Raw genomic sequence first — 19,293 nt, forward strand, 5'->3', positions numbered from 1 at the left:
CTTTAAACTTCAGGAGTATCTCCTAAATGTTTAGAGATACAGGCATGTTTCTACGCACCAATTAAATCCTCTCAAAACCCTACATTTTGCCCTAAGTGGCGACTCTCTACTCCCAGTAGAAGCGGAGATATCAACGCAGAAAGGTTGGAAAACTTTAACCTTCGATATCTCCTAAACGGTTAGAGATACAGGCCTGGTTCTGGCACCAAATTAAAGTCCTTTCAAAACCCTACATTTCAAAACCCTACATTTTCGACTACATGGACGACTCTCTACTCCCAGGAGAAGCGGAGATATCGACGGAGGAAGGCTGGATATCGGCGGAGAAAGGCTGGAAAACTTTAAACTTCGATATCTCCTAAACGGTTAGAGATACAGGCCTGGTACCAAATTAAAGTCCTTTCAAAACCCTATATTTTGCCGTAAATGGCGACTCTCTACTCCAGTAGAAGCGGAGATATCAACGGAGAAAGGTTGGAAAACTTTAACCTTCGATATCTCCTAAACGGTTAGAGATACAGGCCTGGTTCTGGCACCAAATTAAAGACCTCTCGAAACCCTACATTTTGCCGTAAGTGGCGACTCTCTACTCCCAGTAGAAGCGGAGATATCAACGCAGAAAGGTTGGAAAACTTTAACCTTCGATATCTCCTAAACGGTTAGAGATACAGGCCTGGTTCTGGCACCAAATTAAAGTCCTTTCAAAACCCTACATTTCAAAACCCTACATTTTCGACTACATGGACGACTCTCTACTCCCAGGAGAAGCTGAGATATCGACGGAGGAAGGCTGGATATCGGCGGAGAAAGGCTGGAAAACTTTAAACTTCGATATCTCCTAAACGGTTAGAGATACAGGCCTGGTACCAAATTAAAGTCCTTTCAAAACCCTATATTTTGCCGTAAATGGCGACTCTCTACTCCCAGTAGAAGCGGAGATATCAACGGAGAAAGGTTGGAAAACTTTAATCTTCGATATCTCCTAAACGGTTAGAGATACAGGCCTGGCTCTGGTACCAAATTAAAGTCCTCTCAAAACCCTACATTTTCGACTACACGGACGACTCCCTACTCCCAGTAGAAGCGGAGATATCGACGGAGGAAGGCTGGATATCAACGGAGAAATGCTGGAAAACTTTAACCTTCGATATCTCCTAAGCGGTTAGAGATACAGGCCTCGGTCTGGCACCAAATTAAAGTCCTCTCAAAACTCTACATTTTCGACTGCATTGACGACTCTCTACTCCCAGTAGAAGCGGAGATATCAACGGAGAAATGTTGGAAAACTTTAACCTTCGATATCTCCTAAACGGTTAGAGATACAGGCCTGGTTCTGGCACCAAAATAATGTCCTCTCAAAACCCTACATTTTTGACTGCATTGACGACTCTCTACTCCCAGTAGAAGCGGAGATATCGACGGAGAAATGTTGGAAAACTTTAACCTTCGATAACTCCTAAACGGTTAGATATACAGGCCTCGGTCTGGCACCAAATTAATGTCCTCTCAAAACTCTACATTTTCGACTACATTGACGACTCTCTACTCCCAGTAGAAGCGGAGATATCAACGGAGAAATGTTGGAAAACTTTAACCTTCGATATCTCCTAAACGGTTAGAGATACAGGCCTGGTTCTGGCACCAAAATAATGTCCTCTCAAAACCCTACATTTTTGACTGCATTGACGACTCTCTACTCCCAGTAGAAGCGGAGATATCGACGGAGAAATGTTGGAAAACTTTAACCTTCGATAACTCCTAAACGGTTAGATATACAGGCCTCGGTCTGGCACCAAATTAATGTCCTCTCAAAACTCTACATTTTCGACTACATTGACGACTCTCTACTCCCAGTAGAAGCGGAGATATCAACGGAGAAATGTTGGAAAACTTTAACCTTCGATATCTCCTAAACGGTTAGAGATACAGGCCTGGTTCTGGCACCAAAATAATGTCCTCTCAAAACCCTACATTTTCGACTGCATTGACGACTCTCTACTCCCAGTAGAAGCGGAGATATCGACGGATGAAGGCTGGATATCGACGGAGTAAGGTTGGAAAACTTTAACCTTCGATATCTCCTAAGCGGTTAGAGATACAGGCCTGGTTCTGGCACCAAATTAAAGTCCTTTCAAAACCCTACATTTCAAAACCCTACATTTTCGACTACATGGACGACTCTCTACGACTCTCTACTCCCAGCAGAAGCGGAGATATCGACGGAGGAAGGCTGGATATCGACGGAGAAAGGCTGGAAATCTTTAAACTTCGATATCTCCTAAATGTTTAGAGATACAGGCATGTTTCTGGCACCAAATTAAAGTCCTCTCAAAACCCTACATTTTGCCCTAAGTGGCGACTCTCTACTCCCAGTAGAAGCGGAGATATCAACGCAGAAAGGTTGGAAAACTTTAACCTTCGATATCTCCTAAACGGTTAGAGATACAGGCCTGGTTCTGGCACCAAATTAAAGACCTCTCGAAACCCTACATTTTGCCGTAAGTGGCGACTCTCTACTCCCAGTAGAAGCGGAGATATCAACGCAGAAAGGTTGGAAAACTTTAACCTTCGATATCTCCTAAACGGTTAGAGATACAGGCCTGGTTCTGGCACCAAATTAAAGTCCTTTCAAAACCCTACATTTCAAAACCCTACATTTTCGACTACATGGACGACTCTCTACTCCCAGGAGAAGCGGAGATATCGACGGAGGAAGGCTGGATATCGGCGGAGAAAGGCTGGAAAACTTTAAACTTCGATATCTCCTAAACGGTTAGAGATACAGGCCTGGTACCAAATTAAAGTCCTTTCAAAACCCTATATTTTGCCGTAAATGGCGACTCTCTACTCCCAGTAGAAGCGGAGATATCAACGGAGAAAGGTTGGAAAACTTTAATCTTCGATATCTCCGAAACGGTTAGAGATACAGGCCTGGCTCTGGTACCAAATTAAAGTCCTCTCAAAACCCTACATTTTCGACTACACGGACGACTCCCTACTCCCAGTAGAAGCGGAGATATCGACGGAGGAAGGCTGGATATCAACGGAGAAATGCTGGAAAACTTTAACCTTCGATATCTCCTAAGCGGTTAGAGATACAGGCCTCGGTCTGGCACCAAATTAAAATCCTCTCAAAACTCTACATTTTCGACTGCATTGACGACTCTCTACTCCCAGTAGAAGCGGAGATATCAACGGAGAAATGTTGGAAAACTTTAACCTTCGATATCTCCTAAACGGTTAGAGATACAGGCCTGGTTCTGGCACCAAAATAATGTCCTCTCAAAACCCTACATTTTCGACTGCATTGACGACTCTCTACTCCCAGTAGAAGCGGAGATATCGACGGAGAAATGTTGGAAAACTTTAACCTTCGATAACTCCTAAACGGTTAGATATACAGGCCTCGGTCTGGCACCAAATTAATGTCCTCTCAAAACTCTACATTTTCGACTGCATTGACGACTCTCTACTCCCAGTAGAAGCGGTGATATCAACGGAGAAATGTTGGAAAACTTTAACCTTCGATATCTCCTAAACGGTTAGAGATACAGGCCTGGTTCTGGCACCAAAATAATGTCCTCTCAAAACCCTACATTTTCGACTGCATTGACGACTCTCTACTCCCAGTAGAAGCGGAGATATCGACGGAGGAATGTTGGAAAACTTTAACCTTCGATATCTCCTAAATGGTTAGAGATACAGGCCTGTTTCTGGCACCAAAATAAAGTCCTCTCAAAACCCTACATTTTGCCGTAAATGACGACTCTCTACTTCCAGTAGAAGCGGAGACATCGACGGAGAAAGTCTGGAAAACTTTAACCTTCGATATCTCCTAAACGGTTAGAGATACAGGCCTGTTTCTAGCACCAAAATAAAGTCCTCTCAAAACCCTACATTTTCGACTGCATTGACGACTCTCTATTCCCAGTAGAAGCGGAGATATCGACGGAGAAATGTTGGAAAACTTTAACCTTCGATATATCCTAAACGGTTAGGATCTTTCAAATGGCGTTGGCCGTTTTCAGATATCTTGAAAAATGGCGGAAGTACTTCAGTACATATTTTGAAAAGCCTATATTTCCGAGCCCTTTAAGGTACAATCGATTTGAAAGGAGGTACAAACGGGTACAAACGATGCTCTTTCGAATGGCATATGTCGTTTTCAGATACCTTGAAAAATGGCGGAAATACATTCAGCGCGTATTTTGAGAAGCCTGTATTTCCGAGCCCTTTGAAGTACAAACGATTTGAAAGGAGGTACAAATGAGTACAAACAATGTTCTTTCAAACGGCGTGGGCCGTTTTCAGATATCTTTAAAATTGAAAACTTTATCATATTATACATATCCCGGATATTAAACAATTCTGTACCTCCTTCGAGGTACAAACGATTTGAAAGGAGATACAAACGGGTACAAAAGATGCTGTACGAAATGCAAAGTGGTACAAAATGGTGCAAACGATTCTCTATCGAACCCCGTTGTGCGTTTTAAGATATCTTAAAAAATGGCGGAAGTACCATTTTAGGGTTATATGACAATAATTGAAAATTGCTTTATTTCCGAAATGGTTGAGTTACAAACGAAATGCAAAGTGGTACAAACGGGTACAAACGATTCTCTATCGAACCGCGTTGTCCGTTTTAAGATATCTTAAAAAATAGCGAAAGTTCCATTTTAGCGTTATATGATAGAAATTGAAAATTGCTGTATTTCCAAAACGGTTGATGTACAAACGAAATGCAAAGTGGTACAAACGGGTACAAACGATTGTCTATCGAACCGCGTTGTCCGTTTTAAGATATCTTAAAAAATAGCGAAAGTTCCATTTTAGCGTTATATGATAGAAATTGAAAATTGCTGTATTTCCAAAACGGTTGATGTACAAACGAAATGCAAAGTGGGTACAAAAGGGTACAAACGATTCTCTATTGAACCCCGTTGTCCGTTTTAAGACATCTTAAAAAAATGGCGGAAGTACTATTTTAGGGTTAATGACAGAAATTGAAAATTGCGGTATTTCCGAAACGGTTGAGGTACAAACGAAATGCAAAGTGGTACAAGCGGGTGCAAACGATTCTCTATCGAACCCCGTTGTCCGTTTTAAGATATCTTAAAAAATAGCGGAGGTACCATTTTAGCGTTATATGACAGAAATTGGAAATTGCTGTATTTCCGAAACGGTTGAGGTACAAACGAAATGCAAAGTGGTGCAAACGGGTACAAATGATTCTCTATCGAACCCCGTTGTCCGTTTTAATATATCTAAAAAATAGTAGAAGCATTATTTTAGCGTTATTTGGAAAATTTTAAAATGCTGTATTTCCGAAGCGGTCGAGGTACAAACGTAATGCAAAGTGGTACAAATGGGTACAAACACGACATAGTATCAACAAATCGTGGACATTGGCTTAGTAGTTCATGTCCATGAAAAATGGACCCAGTTGACGCTTCGAATCAGCCAACTTTTCCATAACGCTGTAAATGTAGCCATGCCCGCTCTCAGGCTTCTCTCTGTAGTAACTATGGTTGCAGCACGGATATAAACCGCCTGAAAGTGGATGTAGCACGGACTTCCACCACATGTAGATTTTACCACCAAGACCTAAAAGTGGATGTAGCATCGTAGTTCTTTTCTCAAAATAGATGCAGATGGCGCCCATTTCCAGTGCGAAAAATCGGTGCCGCCGAAAACGTCGTGTTGGCCGCTCTTAGCTTCTTCTCTGGTGCTACTATCTCAATTTGTCGGTAAAAACAATAGCGACTTGTAGCGTAGACTTCGGAACTACGTTTCAGAAAAACAGCCATCCCGCAGAGCTCAAATTTATTCCCAAGTAGTATGACTCAACGATGAATAACGCCTTTTTATATTCAAGTAGTACGACTTAACAAGAGCTACCGCCTTTTTATTTTCAAACAGTGCAATTTAACGACAGATCAGAGTCTTTATCTTCAAGTAGTACTAACAAGTCAGAAAACTTTTCTATTGTCAAATAATACAGCTTCACGGCAGACCGATGCCGCGTCGTGTCGATGATCAAATCAACGTTGTCGACTGATGGAGATGTTACTAGTGGGATGCATTTGTAAGGTCGACTGTCATCAGCAGTGAAGACGTAAGGACCCTATCACTATCGTCACCACCACCACTATCCTCGTCACCACTGACATTACCACCACTACCTACGCAGTTCTTCATCGTCGTGCCGGCGATGGAGCGTGCGTAATTCTACGGCAATGATGCTGCGTAATGTCGGCTTTTCCCCACGGACCGTTTCCAACTACCGCACGCGTCTCGCCACCACCAGCCACGGCAGTATTCGCCAGATACGATCTCACGGATTATCGGCTACGTCGGCCGCGCCGCCGCTCCGCTGCATATGATTCATAGGGACCGTGCTCGTAGGACCGAGCTCGAGCTTGTATCAGGTATGTGCGTGGCGCGTAAGTGCGTTTTCACCGAGAACGCTCGCTCTGTCCGAAGACTACATTGGAGGTGAATTTAGGAGCGAGTTATACGTTAGATAACTGAGTGCACTGGCTATGAGGAAAACGAGAAGGAAATCAGAATATTCAAATTGCTGAGTTCGAAGTAAATACTGTATAAATGTTAGCTTGCAACAAGTTTTGAGGAAACTCAATAGCTGCCTCAAAATGTGGTATAAGGTATCTTGATGTTGAGGACTGAATCTATGTACTGTTTTTGAAACTTCTATAGTTATACAATGTATAGCCAATTTTTATAGACAATATTATGTAGAGTAATTAATTATCATATTGTGTATTTTGGTTGATCAGAACATTTTATATATCCTACAACTTTTAAAGCAGGATATTGTGATTTTTTTTGCCAAATATTTTCATGAATGGCTACCGCATGCTTGAAAGACATACTGATTTTATACAATATATTATAGATATGCCTCAAGAATAATTAATATTCTTAAATTTGCTTTTTTTTGAAGAACTTTCTGAACTAACACACAATGATGCAATAAGTTAGAATGAGCCAAGTATACCTTGTTTTATTCCAACTTACTGCATAAGTGCACATCGGTTCAAGGAGTTCTTCAAGAAAGAACAAATTATTTTTTATTACAATTATGAGATTATTATCATATCAATATTATATTTTGACAGTGTAATAAGAAGAAATTCTACTATAAAAATCATATTGTCTAAAACAGGTTATATTGAACTATCCGAATGATGTATATGTTTGAAGAAATATTCTCTAATTGTTTTAAACTGCCTTTTAAACAGTTAAATTTTAAACTGTTTGGTTCCTTTATTTTTTATGTAATATAGTATTAATAAGACTAATGTATAAGAAAAAGATTTTGTAACAATTTATATAGAATCCATCCTCTGCTGGACAGATTCTAATATGCAATTTATACACAATATGTGTATCTGTGTATGTATATTTTGTTTGGATATGATTAATTTACATACTATTTTTCTTTGCAGGATTAGAAGCCAAATTTTATACGCTTGAAGATGTTAGAAGTTGGTCTAAGAGTTGTTCGTGGTCCAGATTGGAAGTGGGATGATCAGGATGGCGGCGAAGGACATGCTGGGACAGTAGTGGAGATTGGGAAGCCTCCATTTACAGGAAACTCGGCTTCTAGTCCAAATCCTGCTGATCGGACGCCGGATAAGACGGTAATCGTCCAATGGGACCATGGCTCCAGAAGTAATTACAGAATTGGATATCAAGGTGCTTATGATCTACTGGTATTTGATAATGCATCCGCTGGCATCAAGCACTCCAATATCATCTGTGATGGATGCAAAAGGCACGGGATAAGCGGCATCAGGTGGAAGTGCTCGCAGTGCTTTGATTATGATCTCTGCACACAGTGCTACATGGGCGACGTGCATGACTTGACGCATACGTTTAAGCGGTTTCAAACAGCTAATGCCGTGGGGTTAGTATTTACAGTTTTTTTGCAAGTTTCCATTGTATTGAGAGTATTGTCTGAATAAGTCTGAATATGAAATTTTACGATCGTGTTCACGGTATCCAATTGACACAGGGTTCAATTAACACCAAGAGAAGGCTGTACCAAGATGCCGTTAAAGGGAATCTTCATAGGGGCAAAGGTCATTCGTGGTCCGGATTGGGAGTGGGGAAATCAAGACGGAGGCCGTGGTATGTATTACATGTAATGAATAATTGAAGTTTAACAACTGTATGAGATGACGTTTTTAAGTCTTTATCAAACTAGGTATTGGAGATCGAAGGTTGCGGTTTAGAAATGAGGATTCGACGCTAGTCAGCTAATTTTGACCTTGACTCGTTTTATCACGAGCAATTAATCTTGGTTGAGTTTCAATTTTCGATCCGCGATCCTCGATCTATAGCACCTGATATAGTTTGATACGAGCTCTAAACAAACACATTTATTCAGACTTAATAGCCTTTACGTCACTGACTCGAGCCGATGTAAATTAGTTGCGCAAGAACTTACCGATCCGGATTTCCCGGATGTTTCAGGGAAAACAGGCAGGGTCATGGATATACGAGGATGGGACAATGAGAGTTGTCGGTCCGTTGCCACAGTCACATGGTCTACGGGCAGCACGAATGTGTATCGATTGGGCTACAAGGGTTGTGTGGACTTGTGCTACGTGGAGGAAGCCAAGTCCGGTACTTATTACAGGGAGCATCTCCCGCTACTCGGCCAGCCGGTAATGACTATTCCGGACAACGGGAACAACTCGACAACGGCCAAGAACGGCGGTGTCACCAATGCTACGTCTAGTCCGCACCATCTAACGTTCAATGTCGGTGACAGGGTGAAAGTGCTGCTCGAAGTTGAGATGCTAAAGGAGATGCAGGATTCCGGCCATGGCGGGTGGAATCCGCGAATGGCCGAATGCATAGGAAAGGTATTTCGCGAATGTCACTTTCGTTTCTCGCTTGTAACTCAAGTCTCGTCGATTCCTCGAAACTCGCCTTCCCATCTCCGGAACGCGCGAGGAAACGAGGGAAGCTTAAGCTTTGGTTAAGCTGAATGTAACTTTGTCGGGATGGAATTAATATGATTAATATATGTATGTGTGTGGCTAATATATTTGTTGCGTAACGAGACTTTCTAATCGAACATCTAGATTGGCACGGTGCACCGAATTACAGACAAAGGAGACATTCGCGTGCAATATGAAGGCTGTAATAATAGATGGACCTTCCATCCGGGTGCTTTGACGAAAGTTACCAGTAAGGACGCGTTCGTCGTTGGTGATGTGGTCAGAGTGAAGAGCGATCTGACTGCCATCAAGCATTACCAACGCGGTCACGGCGAGTGGATAGACGTGATGAAAAATGTTGGTTTGCCGCCTTTTATCTCGCGTTTTATTAACGCCACGGCGCAATAACGTGCGTGTGAAATCGATCTTATACGTTCGCAGGCGCTGGGAAAAACCGGAAAAGTAATGAAGATCTATGCCGACGGTGACTTGCGTGTGGCGTTGGACAGTCACACGTGGACGTTTAATCCGCTGAGTGTCGTCCTCGTCCCTGCCGGGACGAACGTGGCTGCTGCTACGCACTACGATGCCAACATAATTAGAGATCGCTCAGGTATGTTTACTGTCGTTGTAGATGAGATCGTCCTTACAAGATGAGAGCGTGGTGCAAGCCTCTCGGAAGTTAAATTGCGTCGCTTCTCTCGTTAACTTCAAATTAATATTAACAAATTTCTCATGTTTAGTATCGATTTGCACATAACTTTCCAAAACAAAGAAATTCACGAAATTATAGAGATTATAATTATTACAGCAGTAAAAGTTGACAGAAAGGAATTGATCACAGCCGTTCTCGATGATTTCACGATTCAACAATCGCGTCGTGAGAATTTGTAAAAGGCTTATTTGTTGTGAAAAATTATTTTAACAATAACAAGAGCTCCTTTCACAACTGTCTGATATCGTTCGTGCAGCTGATGGTACCGACAGCGAAGTGGAGAAATTGTTGAGGGATGCAGCTAGAGGTGAGGCTGGTGTGGCCGCTGTGCGTGAATTCTTGAAGAAGTATCCGGGCAGGGTGGACGCGCGTGCTCCCGGCGGCGGCAAAAAAACGTGTTTGCAGGTAGCCGCGCACCAAGGCCAACGCGATCTCTGCAACCTCCTGCTGGACGTTGGTGCCTCCTTACGGGCGGTGGACGAGGATGGGGATACGCCGTTACATTATGCAGCATTTGGGTATATCGAGATCAAATCCTAACGTAGAAAAGAGCGGCAAATGCGTGGGAGTCTTACTTAACAATAATTGACATACTGACATACAAGCAAAATGTGTGTGTATTTGTGTAAAATAATACAAAGGAATTTAACAAAGAAAGTGTACATATAAATAGTCTAATTATAACGTTATAATAATGGGTCATCTAACAACCAGCCACCAATTTGATGTCGCTCTGTGCCATTCTTTTTTGCGCCTAAGTTTGCTTCCGAAAAAACTGTATTCAATGTTCACGTAGTTAATATCGAGATTATTATCGTGACATGTTTAATCAATTCTACAGTCGAATGTGCTGAGCGGTTGATCCTCTTATTAAATTTTTAGAGCAACGACTGTCATTAATTCGAGACATAGAAACAGTGACAAACAACTACATGCTTGTCTTTGCGATCTTTGCGATTCGCAAAGGGAAAACTGGCAGTTTAACGAACTCCTAAATGATTTTTTTTTAATATTGAAGACTCTAATACGCGCTTTACGGATCAATTATACCGAAACTTTTCTTCTCTGTTCGCTTAGCAATCAACCGGAGGTGATGGAACTGTTGCTATCCCGGGGAGCGACTATCAACGCCGTTAACAATGGCAGATGTAGTGCCTTGCACGTGGCAGTGAACAAACAGCATGCACAGTGCGTCAAGATGTTGTTACGTTATCACTGCGACATCAATCTGCAGGACTCTTACGGTGACACGGCGTTGCACGACGCGATTGGGAAAGACGCGCTCGACATAATTGACGCGCTGTGTGCCTGCGAGAGAGTGGATTTCAAGCTGCGGAACAAACGCGGTTTCAACGTGCTGCATCATGCCGCACTCAAAGGCAACGCTCAGTACGTGTCTCAAAAGTAGTCCCAGTCAAGTTCATTAATTAGTCAGTCTTCGGATTTCATCTGGTAATGTTTTAATTAGCCATAGTGTCTGTTGAAAAAAGTTTGCTAAGAATTTTTCCAACGCAATCGCTGACATCATTTCAAGCAGTAATTTAAAATTACTTGTCTCAAGCTACCCAAACGTTCTCCTCTTTTCAAATCTTCTAAAAGATCCATCCCCTGTCAGAGACTTGATCACGGCTAGAATTCAGCTTGACACGAATTCGCATAAATCCGCAGCGCAACGGAGAAGTTGGTGGCGCGTGCACGGAACCTGGTGGACGTGAAGAAGGACGATGGCTTCGCAGCGTTGCACTTGGCAGCGTTGAACGGTCATAGGGAAGTCGCGGCGATACTCCTGTCGCAGAACGGCGGCCGCGCTACGGTCGACCTGCGCAACAATCGGCAGCAGACCCCACTGCATCTGGCGACTTCACAGGGGCATTGGTCTCTCGTCGAGCTGTTGGTGCATCACAACGCGAATATCGCCTGTGCGGACGAAGACGGTGACACTGTGCTGCACATTGCAATCGCCAAGAGCCCGAATCAACAGACCATCGTGCCCACAACTGAGAGCAGCCGAGATTCGCCGCTTATATACGCGGTACGACGCAATCTTTTAGCTTCCCATCGACTGCGATATCTAATCGATCGAGGTGCAGTTCGATGCACAGACGATCGTTCTTGCTGTTTTAGACAAAATCCTCTCTCTAGTCCTTTCTTTCGACCAGTATTTCTAATTGCTAAAATTAACTTTCTCGCACAGATCTGGCAGGCCCTGGCAAGACAAGGTGCAAAGACTGAATTAGCATTAGCTTGTTTCTTGGTGAGTATAGACGTAAGTTGCACGCTTCTCGAAACGGCGAAGAATCACAAGGAGAAGACGCCGCTCGATCTTCTGGAGGCCGACCCGCAGGCATCTCAGCTCGCCGATCTTTTACGATCTTACCGATACCAAAATCACAACACACAATTAGAGTAAGTGCGCACGAGGCTCAATTCGAGCTCGTTTCGAACGTGTCGTAAGCACACTCCGAAGCATATACTTCAAGTGCTTTTCCTTCTCTCAGTAGAGGAATCGACTGATTTCTACAATTCGTTTTACAGAATAGAGAACAATCCGCCAACCGGTTACATAGAGCCGTCTACGTATCGAATAGATAATATGTCACCGTCGGAAGGATTGCGCGACGCGAGAAAGAGCATACCCGGCGCCGGCGACGATGCAGAATGTCGGGATTGTTCGGGGATCGTATCCGGCACGAAGCAAGAGAACCGATTTGATTCCGATAGCGCGCTCGTTGGCTGTGCACATTGCGGCCATACGATCGTCAAGAAGCAAACGATTCAAGGTATGTGTGTGTAATTTAACATAACGATTTATGGTACTTGTGTTAACATGAGATTACGTATAGGCTTAATGTTATCAGCTCTATGCGTTGTTCCAGACGGTCAACTAGCGGCGGGCGAGGTCTCCATAGCTAATCCAGAGGACAACTCGCCCGAGGGCAAACGCAAGGAGGAGATCAGCGAAAAGGAGAAGGACAAAGACTTGGAGCGATTGCGTTACCTCGAGACCAGAGTCGCGGATCTCGAGGAAGCGAATATGTGCAGCATCTGCATGGAACGTCGCCGTAATGTCGCCTTCCTTTGCGGACATGGTGCGTGCGAGCACTGCGCCGCACCGCTGAAGACCTGTCACATGTGTCGTAAGACGATCACGAAGAAGATCAACTTGTATTAAGAGATCGGACGTCAGTTTTAATAGCGACACACATGTTTCTCTCAGGCAGAAGAGGGATCGATATTTCGACGCGGCTGGTAGTGCGAGTAGATTTGTGACTCGCGTGGAACGATTTCGACGAGTTGTCAAGCTCGCGTTCTACTGTCCAAATGGTCGAGATCGTCTCAGAAGCGCGCAAACCATGCGTTGCGAGTGGCGACAAATGGAAACGGAAATAAAATTATGTATTTTGCAGCATTAAATGTTTCGACGTCTCTGGCGGTCGATGAGAAGCATTTTATTCACTTACAGCTTGCTCTTCTCAAGTCTCGAAAATCCTATTTTTAATCTCACAAGTGCGCTCTTGCGACTCGAAGTAAGTCCGCGCCACTTTTTCATGTGCAATAATAGATATCACGTCGTCTACCGAGGTATCGATCTTCCTTCACGAGAGACGTCCGATCGAGCGGCGAACAATTAAGCGAGGAACCTGCTGAGCATGATCAGTAGGCAATGTTTACCGATCGATTTAAACGCGCGAGGCGTTGCGCCCGGTTACGCTGACAAATCGAAACTGCCAAAACCGTAGAGACGCGTTCTTCGCGACGTGAAAAAGGGACGCGAGAACCTGGCGAATTCTCGACCACGAGAGGGAGCTCTCATTGTTGCACCAACACCGTGCCATAACGAGATTTTTTACGCGTGACCAAGACCGCACGTTCGCTCGGATACTGGCTGCAGCCGCACGCACTTTACGTTACGCTTTGTTGATTTTGTCAGAGATTAATTATTAATTAGTTTAATCGATAGCGGTGCGAGCGCCGCTCGTGTCGTATACCGGCGGACGTGCGCGACGTACGAACGTTGTTTGTGACATATGTACACATCTTGTACACGCTTTCCTTTCTCCGCGAATCGGCGCGATCGCGCCTGTGCTTCATCCCGTCCATTTTTTATCCCTTGTTTGAGAGGAGAGCGCGGATGTGCCGAACGCGAAGTAGCCACGAGAGACAAGGTCGCGCGCTTCGACGAGTAGTAAAGTAGTAAAGCGCGATGAGAATCAATCAGAGAAGCCCACAAACGAAACATGTTCGTACATATCGCATCACGCATTATCGCGAGGAAACGACGACGTATTATTTCTATACGTGCGTGTTCGAAAACTTCCAAGACTTCCTGCGAACTTCTTACCACTTCTTGCCACGCATTTGCGGGAGAGAAGAGGGGCACGCTCAAGAACGATTTGATCTTCGGTGCAATTTTTTTAGATGATTTAGCATGAGAAAGTTTATTAGCATCTTCCTTTTTATAATAGTCTGCAGAGCTGTTTAGTTCAATGGAAGGGATCTTTGTCGATTCCATTCACACGCCGCGTTGCCGTGTACATTTAGAAAAGAACGTAAAGACAATCCATCAAATGTTGCCGTTTGTGGCGAAAACAGATCGAGAAAAAAATGCACGTCGGAGAATGCAATTAAATGGAGATCTTTTAAATATTAAACAGACGGAAAAGGAGAGATAGAGAGAAGAAAAGAGTGGTCGGTACGCATTCGGTAAAATCGCGTGGGACTTTGACTGTACTACAATGTGCGACACTTGAATTGTCCATATCAGCTTCAACGTGTGAATGTACCCCCTTCTCTTCTACGACATTTGCATCGTTCGCTGGACACATTTTGAGTATTGAGTAAGAGATATTATATAGAGGGAAATACACCCAGTCTTATAGCCAAATTTTCTAGATAGTTGAATTATGCTCGTCGAGAGACCTTGTATAAAGTAATCCGTTTTGTGATCGATTGAGATTGGGAGCATGGAACCAATTAATTTTAAGCGCGCCCTCCGTTGCGAGAGAGCGCACGTCGATTGAGAGACATTTTTTCCACAGAAAGGCGTATACAATTCGCGTCGTTCACATTAGCCGACAATTACCGTGGTACAGGCTTAACCGCAAGGACGAATCCTCAAGCAGTCGAATTACCAGTAACAGATAGATAGATAATTAGATAGAGAGAGAAAGAGAGAATGAAAGAGGACAAATGCTGCTAAACTGTGGTTTTCGAAGGAATCCGCTTTTTTTTATCAGTATTAGATATCTTGCCTTCCTACTTGACACAACGAAAAGAAGAAAATCATACTCGTGGCGCAAGGAGAAGCGCTCAATCTATACGAACAAGGAGTAAGATGTACCTCGGTGTTATCGAGCTGCGCGAATCACAATTTTTTACATCGACTAGCATATTAATCTCTCTGGACCGATAAGGACCGAAAGAGAGAGAAAGAGCGATTTTTATCGATTAGTATGCCGGAGCTGCGAAGTGCTCCCTTCCAGGGTAAAGCATTGCGAATTTTACGTTCATAACGACAAAGCGGCGTATAATTCGTGATACTGCCAAAATCTCTGATTCGTCAAAATGATATTAGCTTTTCTCCTTTTCTTTCTTCTTTTCTACAATAGTAGCTGTATTGTCGTTTAGGTATGTGCGGCGTATACTACAAAAAGATGTGAAGTACGATAAAACTATGATAGCGTATTCGCGTAAACTCTTAAGCGTCGATAGGTTTCTACAGTTGTACGTAACTTAAGACATAATTTAAATAAACAATTTTACGGTAGATAACTTTAATCTCTCCAATTCACTGTGCTTCTTCGAAGAAGCTCCTTATTTTTTGCTGCTTCTTCTTCTCCTTCTTTTTTCTCTTGTCTTTTATAAACTTTGCGCGCCTTATCGACTATAACGCGAGGAGAGAAGCTTTCCACATCGATTCTCTTTTTCTCTCGCTTTTTCTCCCGACTAATCGCGTCGTTGATAAGAGCAATAACAAAAGCACATATAACGCACAAGTCTCATCTCTCATCACGCACTCCAAAGAACAAGACTGAAATGAATTTTTTATCCCTTAGCTTAGCAAGCAATCTTATTTATTTTGGTACTCGATAAAGGTTCGATAAAGGTAGTCGTATATTACATTGTTGAGCCGGTTTTGCAAAAATTGTAGCTGTACTAACGATATATATATTTATATATAATAATAATGTAATAATGGTAATAATATTTTTTTCTTTTTTCCCTAAATAAAACCTAAACGCAGTGTATTCTCTCTCTATTAGTGTGTGTATGTACGTGGTGTATGTATGTGTGTATCTACCGTGTGTGTGTGTGTGTGTGTGGATGTGTATGTATTATTTAGTACCTAGTTAACTTAAACGGATCGTAGACGCCGTACACGATACGATGCCATGCAGAGAGTACGATCGTCTAACTTCAGCTACAAAACTTACATGCCCCTTTCCAGCTTTCCTCTTCTTCTTCTTCTTCCTCCTCCTCCTCCTCCTCCTCCTCCTCCACCTTCTCTATATAGTTTCCTTCGTCGAAGAATAATATGTAGCATGATTTCTTCTACCGAGGGGCAACAAGGTCGAGTGTCCGAAAATGACCTGACCGGCGCTTACGATTCATCGAGAAACCCCCGGTTTCGGCGACCGCCGAAACTTCGCGTGTGCAACGCTTCACTCCGCGAAGTAAACTTGGATAGTAGAAAGAAGTAGACTTGATATGAGCATCCCGTTTCCGAGCCGATTGATCCGCTTCGCGTCCCATTTCGATACGCACGCACTCGCTCCTACGTGCTATCTTCGGGTTTGCCTTTGCCCTGGCATCACATTATCTTACAAGTTACATGCAAAAATAATACATGCGTAAATAATCTTTCTCTGCAAATACTTCCTTCCGTTCTCCCTTTTATTTTATCTTTTTTCTTTTACGATTTTGCTCACGCGTTTGCTCCTTTTTTTCCTTTTTGCTTTTGATCGAAATATTCGGGCCTGTTCCTTCCGTAACCCGCGGCTTAACAAATCGAATCACCTTGCGTTTGTCACGTCTCGCCGCGAAGTAAAACGTCAGAAAGTATACTTGCCACTAACTTAGAAGAAAAGACAGATCACAATGATTTAGATCAACCGGTCCGTAAGGAACGAACTGAAAAATCTTGCACAAGTTCCGCGTGGGCACGCACGCACGAGGATCATCGTGGCTTCTTTCTATTTAGTTCAAGCTACACAATTTCATCATCAAGGCGAGTCGCAAGACCATCTCGCGTGGCGTGTCATTACTTTTATGAGGTCTTTACAGTCTTACTTTGCAATTCGTACGACGCGCACGATTAAGGTATCTACACGTATCTATTCGTATAAGACATCGGTTAAAAAGTGCCCGATAGCGAGAGAATTATTTATTTATCGCTGTGTGTGTGTGGAGCGTGCAGAGCGGTCGACGAAGTTACAATGTACGACTTCGCCCCGCGCATTTTTCTCTTCTCTTCTCTTCTTCTTCTTCTTCTTCTTCTTCTTCGAACCCATTCCTTCTCTTCCTTGCATCTTTTTGTTCTCGCTCGCCAGACGCGCGTTCGTCAGCGAGTTTCGATCCTGGCGAAAAGAAGTCGCTCCCGGTCAGGATCCCTCCGCTCCTCCTTGCTCTCTGAAGGACTCACCACCACCACCGACCACCCTTTCACTGCGTGGTCGGTGTGCATAGAGAGATACGTTGGCGTCACACTGATTCATTCGCAATTATTGTCAGCTACGATCAAAAGTCCTGAGAGTCCGCAGCCGGATAAGTCCGCTGCGGCAAATCGCCGGCTTGTCATTGACGGCGGTTCGGTCAGATCGAGCAGCCGCGCGTCTCGCTGATCAGACGACGACCGGCGGCGAATCGGCGCGTGACGCGTACGTCACATCGCCGTGCATCGCGCCGACGAACGAGAAACCGGATCTCGAGTCGGGGAATTTCAAGGAAAGAGACAGAAAAGACCGCACCTCCTCGGATCTTTCAGTGTCCGTCTGTCTCGTATATGTTTATTACATCGAGACACGCCGGAAGGTAAACATCAGAGAAAGTGAAACACTTGCATCGTATGAAGAGAAACTCCGCAGATCCGCAGTAATGGTTTACAGAGGCACAGAGAAAGAGAGAAAGAGAAAGACACGAAATAATGACGAAGCACCGGGATTGGACCGATTGTTGGAGACGTCGCGCGGCATTTTTAGTCTCAGAAGAACACGTGGATTCAGAAGAACAATTCGCATGGAACAAACCGTGATGGTGATACGTTCGCGCGCGCGTGTATGTATGTGTGTGTGTGTATGTGTGGTGTATGCGTATGTATGTGTATAGGACCCTTATCCTTGCATTTTTTTTTTGGAATAAATCAGTGCGATAGACAGAAAATAGAAGAGAAAATAAAAACCAAAAGAAACATGAGAGAATTACCCTATGTATCTACAATAGAGGATATTACTGCGTCAAGAATTGACTGGTGACGTAATTGTTTAAGCTACGACCGGCTCGGGGCTACACGGCGGGAGCTCCGGCTCGCTCTGCGGCTCCGCGCTGTTGGTGCTGGTGGTGCTGGTGCTCGCGGTCGATGTGTTCGGCTCGTGGTTCGGGTCGGCGGGTGTCACCGCCGCCCACTGGGTGGTGTATGGCGCGGCTCGCGCCTGTCGTCTGGCTTTCCTCTTGGCGCGACGTTGTTCCATGACTAAGCGCAAACGGCGCATCTTGCCCTTGGTCGCCTCGTTCTCCTTCGACAACTCCTCTGCGGACCGAGTGTTATCACAATATCAGCCTAAGTGCATCGCGCATTATGATATTACATTGTAATTCTGTTCGTTCAAGCTGCAACAAGCTGCGCTCTCTGCGGTTAAAATGAAGTAGACGTACAATAGATTTGACACTTGGTGGTGGGGAAGAGAGAGAGAGAGCAGAATGAAGAAAATTTCAAGATGGCTCACAAAAAAATACAAGCTACAAAGGACAGACTTTATATCGTACACACTTGATTTGAAAACGGCTAGAGTACTTTTCTCGATGCAATTTGGAACAAGGCAGAGGTTCAACAAGAGAGCTTTGTGGCCATTTTTCAGAAATAAAGTCTCTCTCATTGAAACATCAGCTGCCCCCCAAACTATATCGAGGGCGGAAAAAAGTGTTCGGACGATTTTGAAACCGAAGGCTGTGAACAATCGCTGTGTAAGAGCCACGACTCTTAATTTTAACTCTTGTATTCTGAGATGTACACATATTAGTATTTCTGTTCAGTTACGAACCAGTGGAGTATCCCGGTGCGGTGGAGTCGTGGCAACCGGCCGACGTAGTGGATCCACTTGCGGTCGTTGACGTTCCCGTAGAAGACGTGGACACTGATGAGGACTGTTGACGACCGTGTGAATGCCTATGATGGTGATGCCTATAGTGACCTGCGGATGCAGCTGGCGTCGCGCACAACAAGTCATTCAAAATATGAATGATAGTGCTGATGTCACGTTTGGGCCGACCGTGTCTGTCCTGCAGGGCTGGGTTCAAAGTGCCGCTGAATGTGCCGGAGTACACACCTTTGCCATGATGGTGCATACTCTCTATTATAGCTCCCTGTCTGCGTCTTGCATTTTCCTA

At 44.0% G+C, this 19,293-nt stretch overlaps 2 protein-coding genes across 7 annotated transcripts in view; one reads left to right on the forward strand and one right to left on the reverse strand.

Moving 5' to 3' along the window:
* Nucleotides 1–5,689: 5,689 nt before the first annotated feature.
* Nucleotides 5,690–14,828, forward strand: mib2 (E3 ubiquitin-protein ligase mind bomb 2). 3 transcript variants are annotated; one of them, XM_025298026.1, is made up of 13 exons: nt 5,690–6,118; nt 6,194–6,431; nt 7,473–7,933; nt 8,042–8,157; nt 8,503–8,897; nt 9,120–9,332; nt 9,417–9,588; nt 9,947–10,208; nt 10,768–11,079; nt 11,359–11,722; nt 11,885–12,096; nt 12,226–12,470; nt 12,549–14,828. In XM_025298026.1, exons 3-13 carry the CDS (start codon nt 7,503–7,505, stop codon nt 12,860–12,862), a joined length of 3,036 nt encoding a protein of 1,011 aa, XP_025153811.1. In that variant the 5' UTR covers nt 5,690–6,118; nt 6,194–6,431; nt 7,473–7,502; the 3' UTR covers nt 12,863–14,828. The 3 variants fall into 3 exon arrangements, with proteins under 3 accessions (XP_025153811.1, XP_011145068.1, XP_025153812.1); XM_011146766.3 differs by having other exon boundaries at nt 5,691–6,431; nt 12,567–14,828; XM_025298027.1 differs by lacking the exons at nt 5,690–6,118; nt 6,194–6,431 and adding an exon at nt 6,446–6,668.
* A 901-nt stretch (nt 14,829–15,729) lies between these two features.
* The window catches only part of LOC105186512 (midnolin homolog), a 29,722-nt gene continuing 26,158 nt past the window's right edge, over nt 15,730–19,293 (reverse strand). For 3 of the 4 annotated variants that reach the window (XM_025298031.1, XM_025298028.1, XM_025298030.1), the window contains 2 exons: nt 18,948–19,290; nt 15,730–18,436 (listed from right to left, as the gene is read on the reverse strand). In XM_025298031.1, coding sequence (XP_025153816.1) covers nt 18,171–18,436; nt 18,948–19,290 — 609 coding nt within the window. In that variant the 3' untranslated portion in view covers nt 15,730–18,170. The remainder of the gene's footprint in view (nt 18,437–18,947; nt 19,291–19,293) is intronic. The other variant, XM_025298029.1, reaches the window with a different exon arrangement.

Source organism: Harpegnathos saltator, unplaced genomic scaffold (genome assembly GCF_003227715.2).
Source record: "Harpegnathos saltator strain DR-91 unplaced genomic scaffold, Hsal_v8.6 scaffold202, whole genome shotgun sequence".
Classification (NCBI taxonomy): domain Eukaryota; kingdom Metazoa; phylum Arthropoda; class Insecta; order Hymenoptera; family Formicidae; genus Harpegnathos; species Harpegnathos saltator.

Coding starts and splice junctions, on each gene's coding strand:
- mib2 (XM_025298026.1), top strand. CDS start 7,503: ATGTTAGAAGTTGGTCTAAGAGTTGTTCGTGGTCCAGATTGGAAGTGG. Junction 10,209..10,767: donor TTACATTATGCAGCATTTGG/GTATATCGAGAT, acceptor CTGTTCGCTTAG/CAATCAACCGGAGGTGATGG. Junction 12,097..12,225: donor AATCACAACACACAATTAGA/GTAAGTGCGCAC, acceptor TTCGTTTTACAG/AATAGAGAACAATCCGCCAA.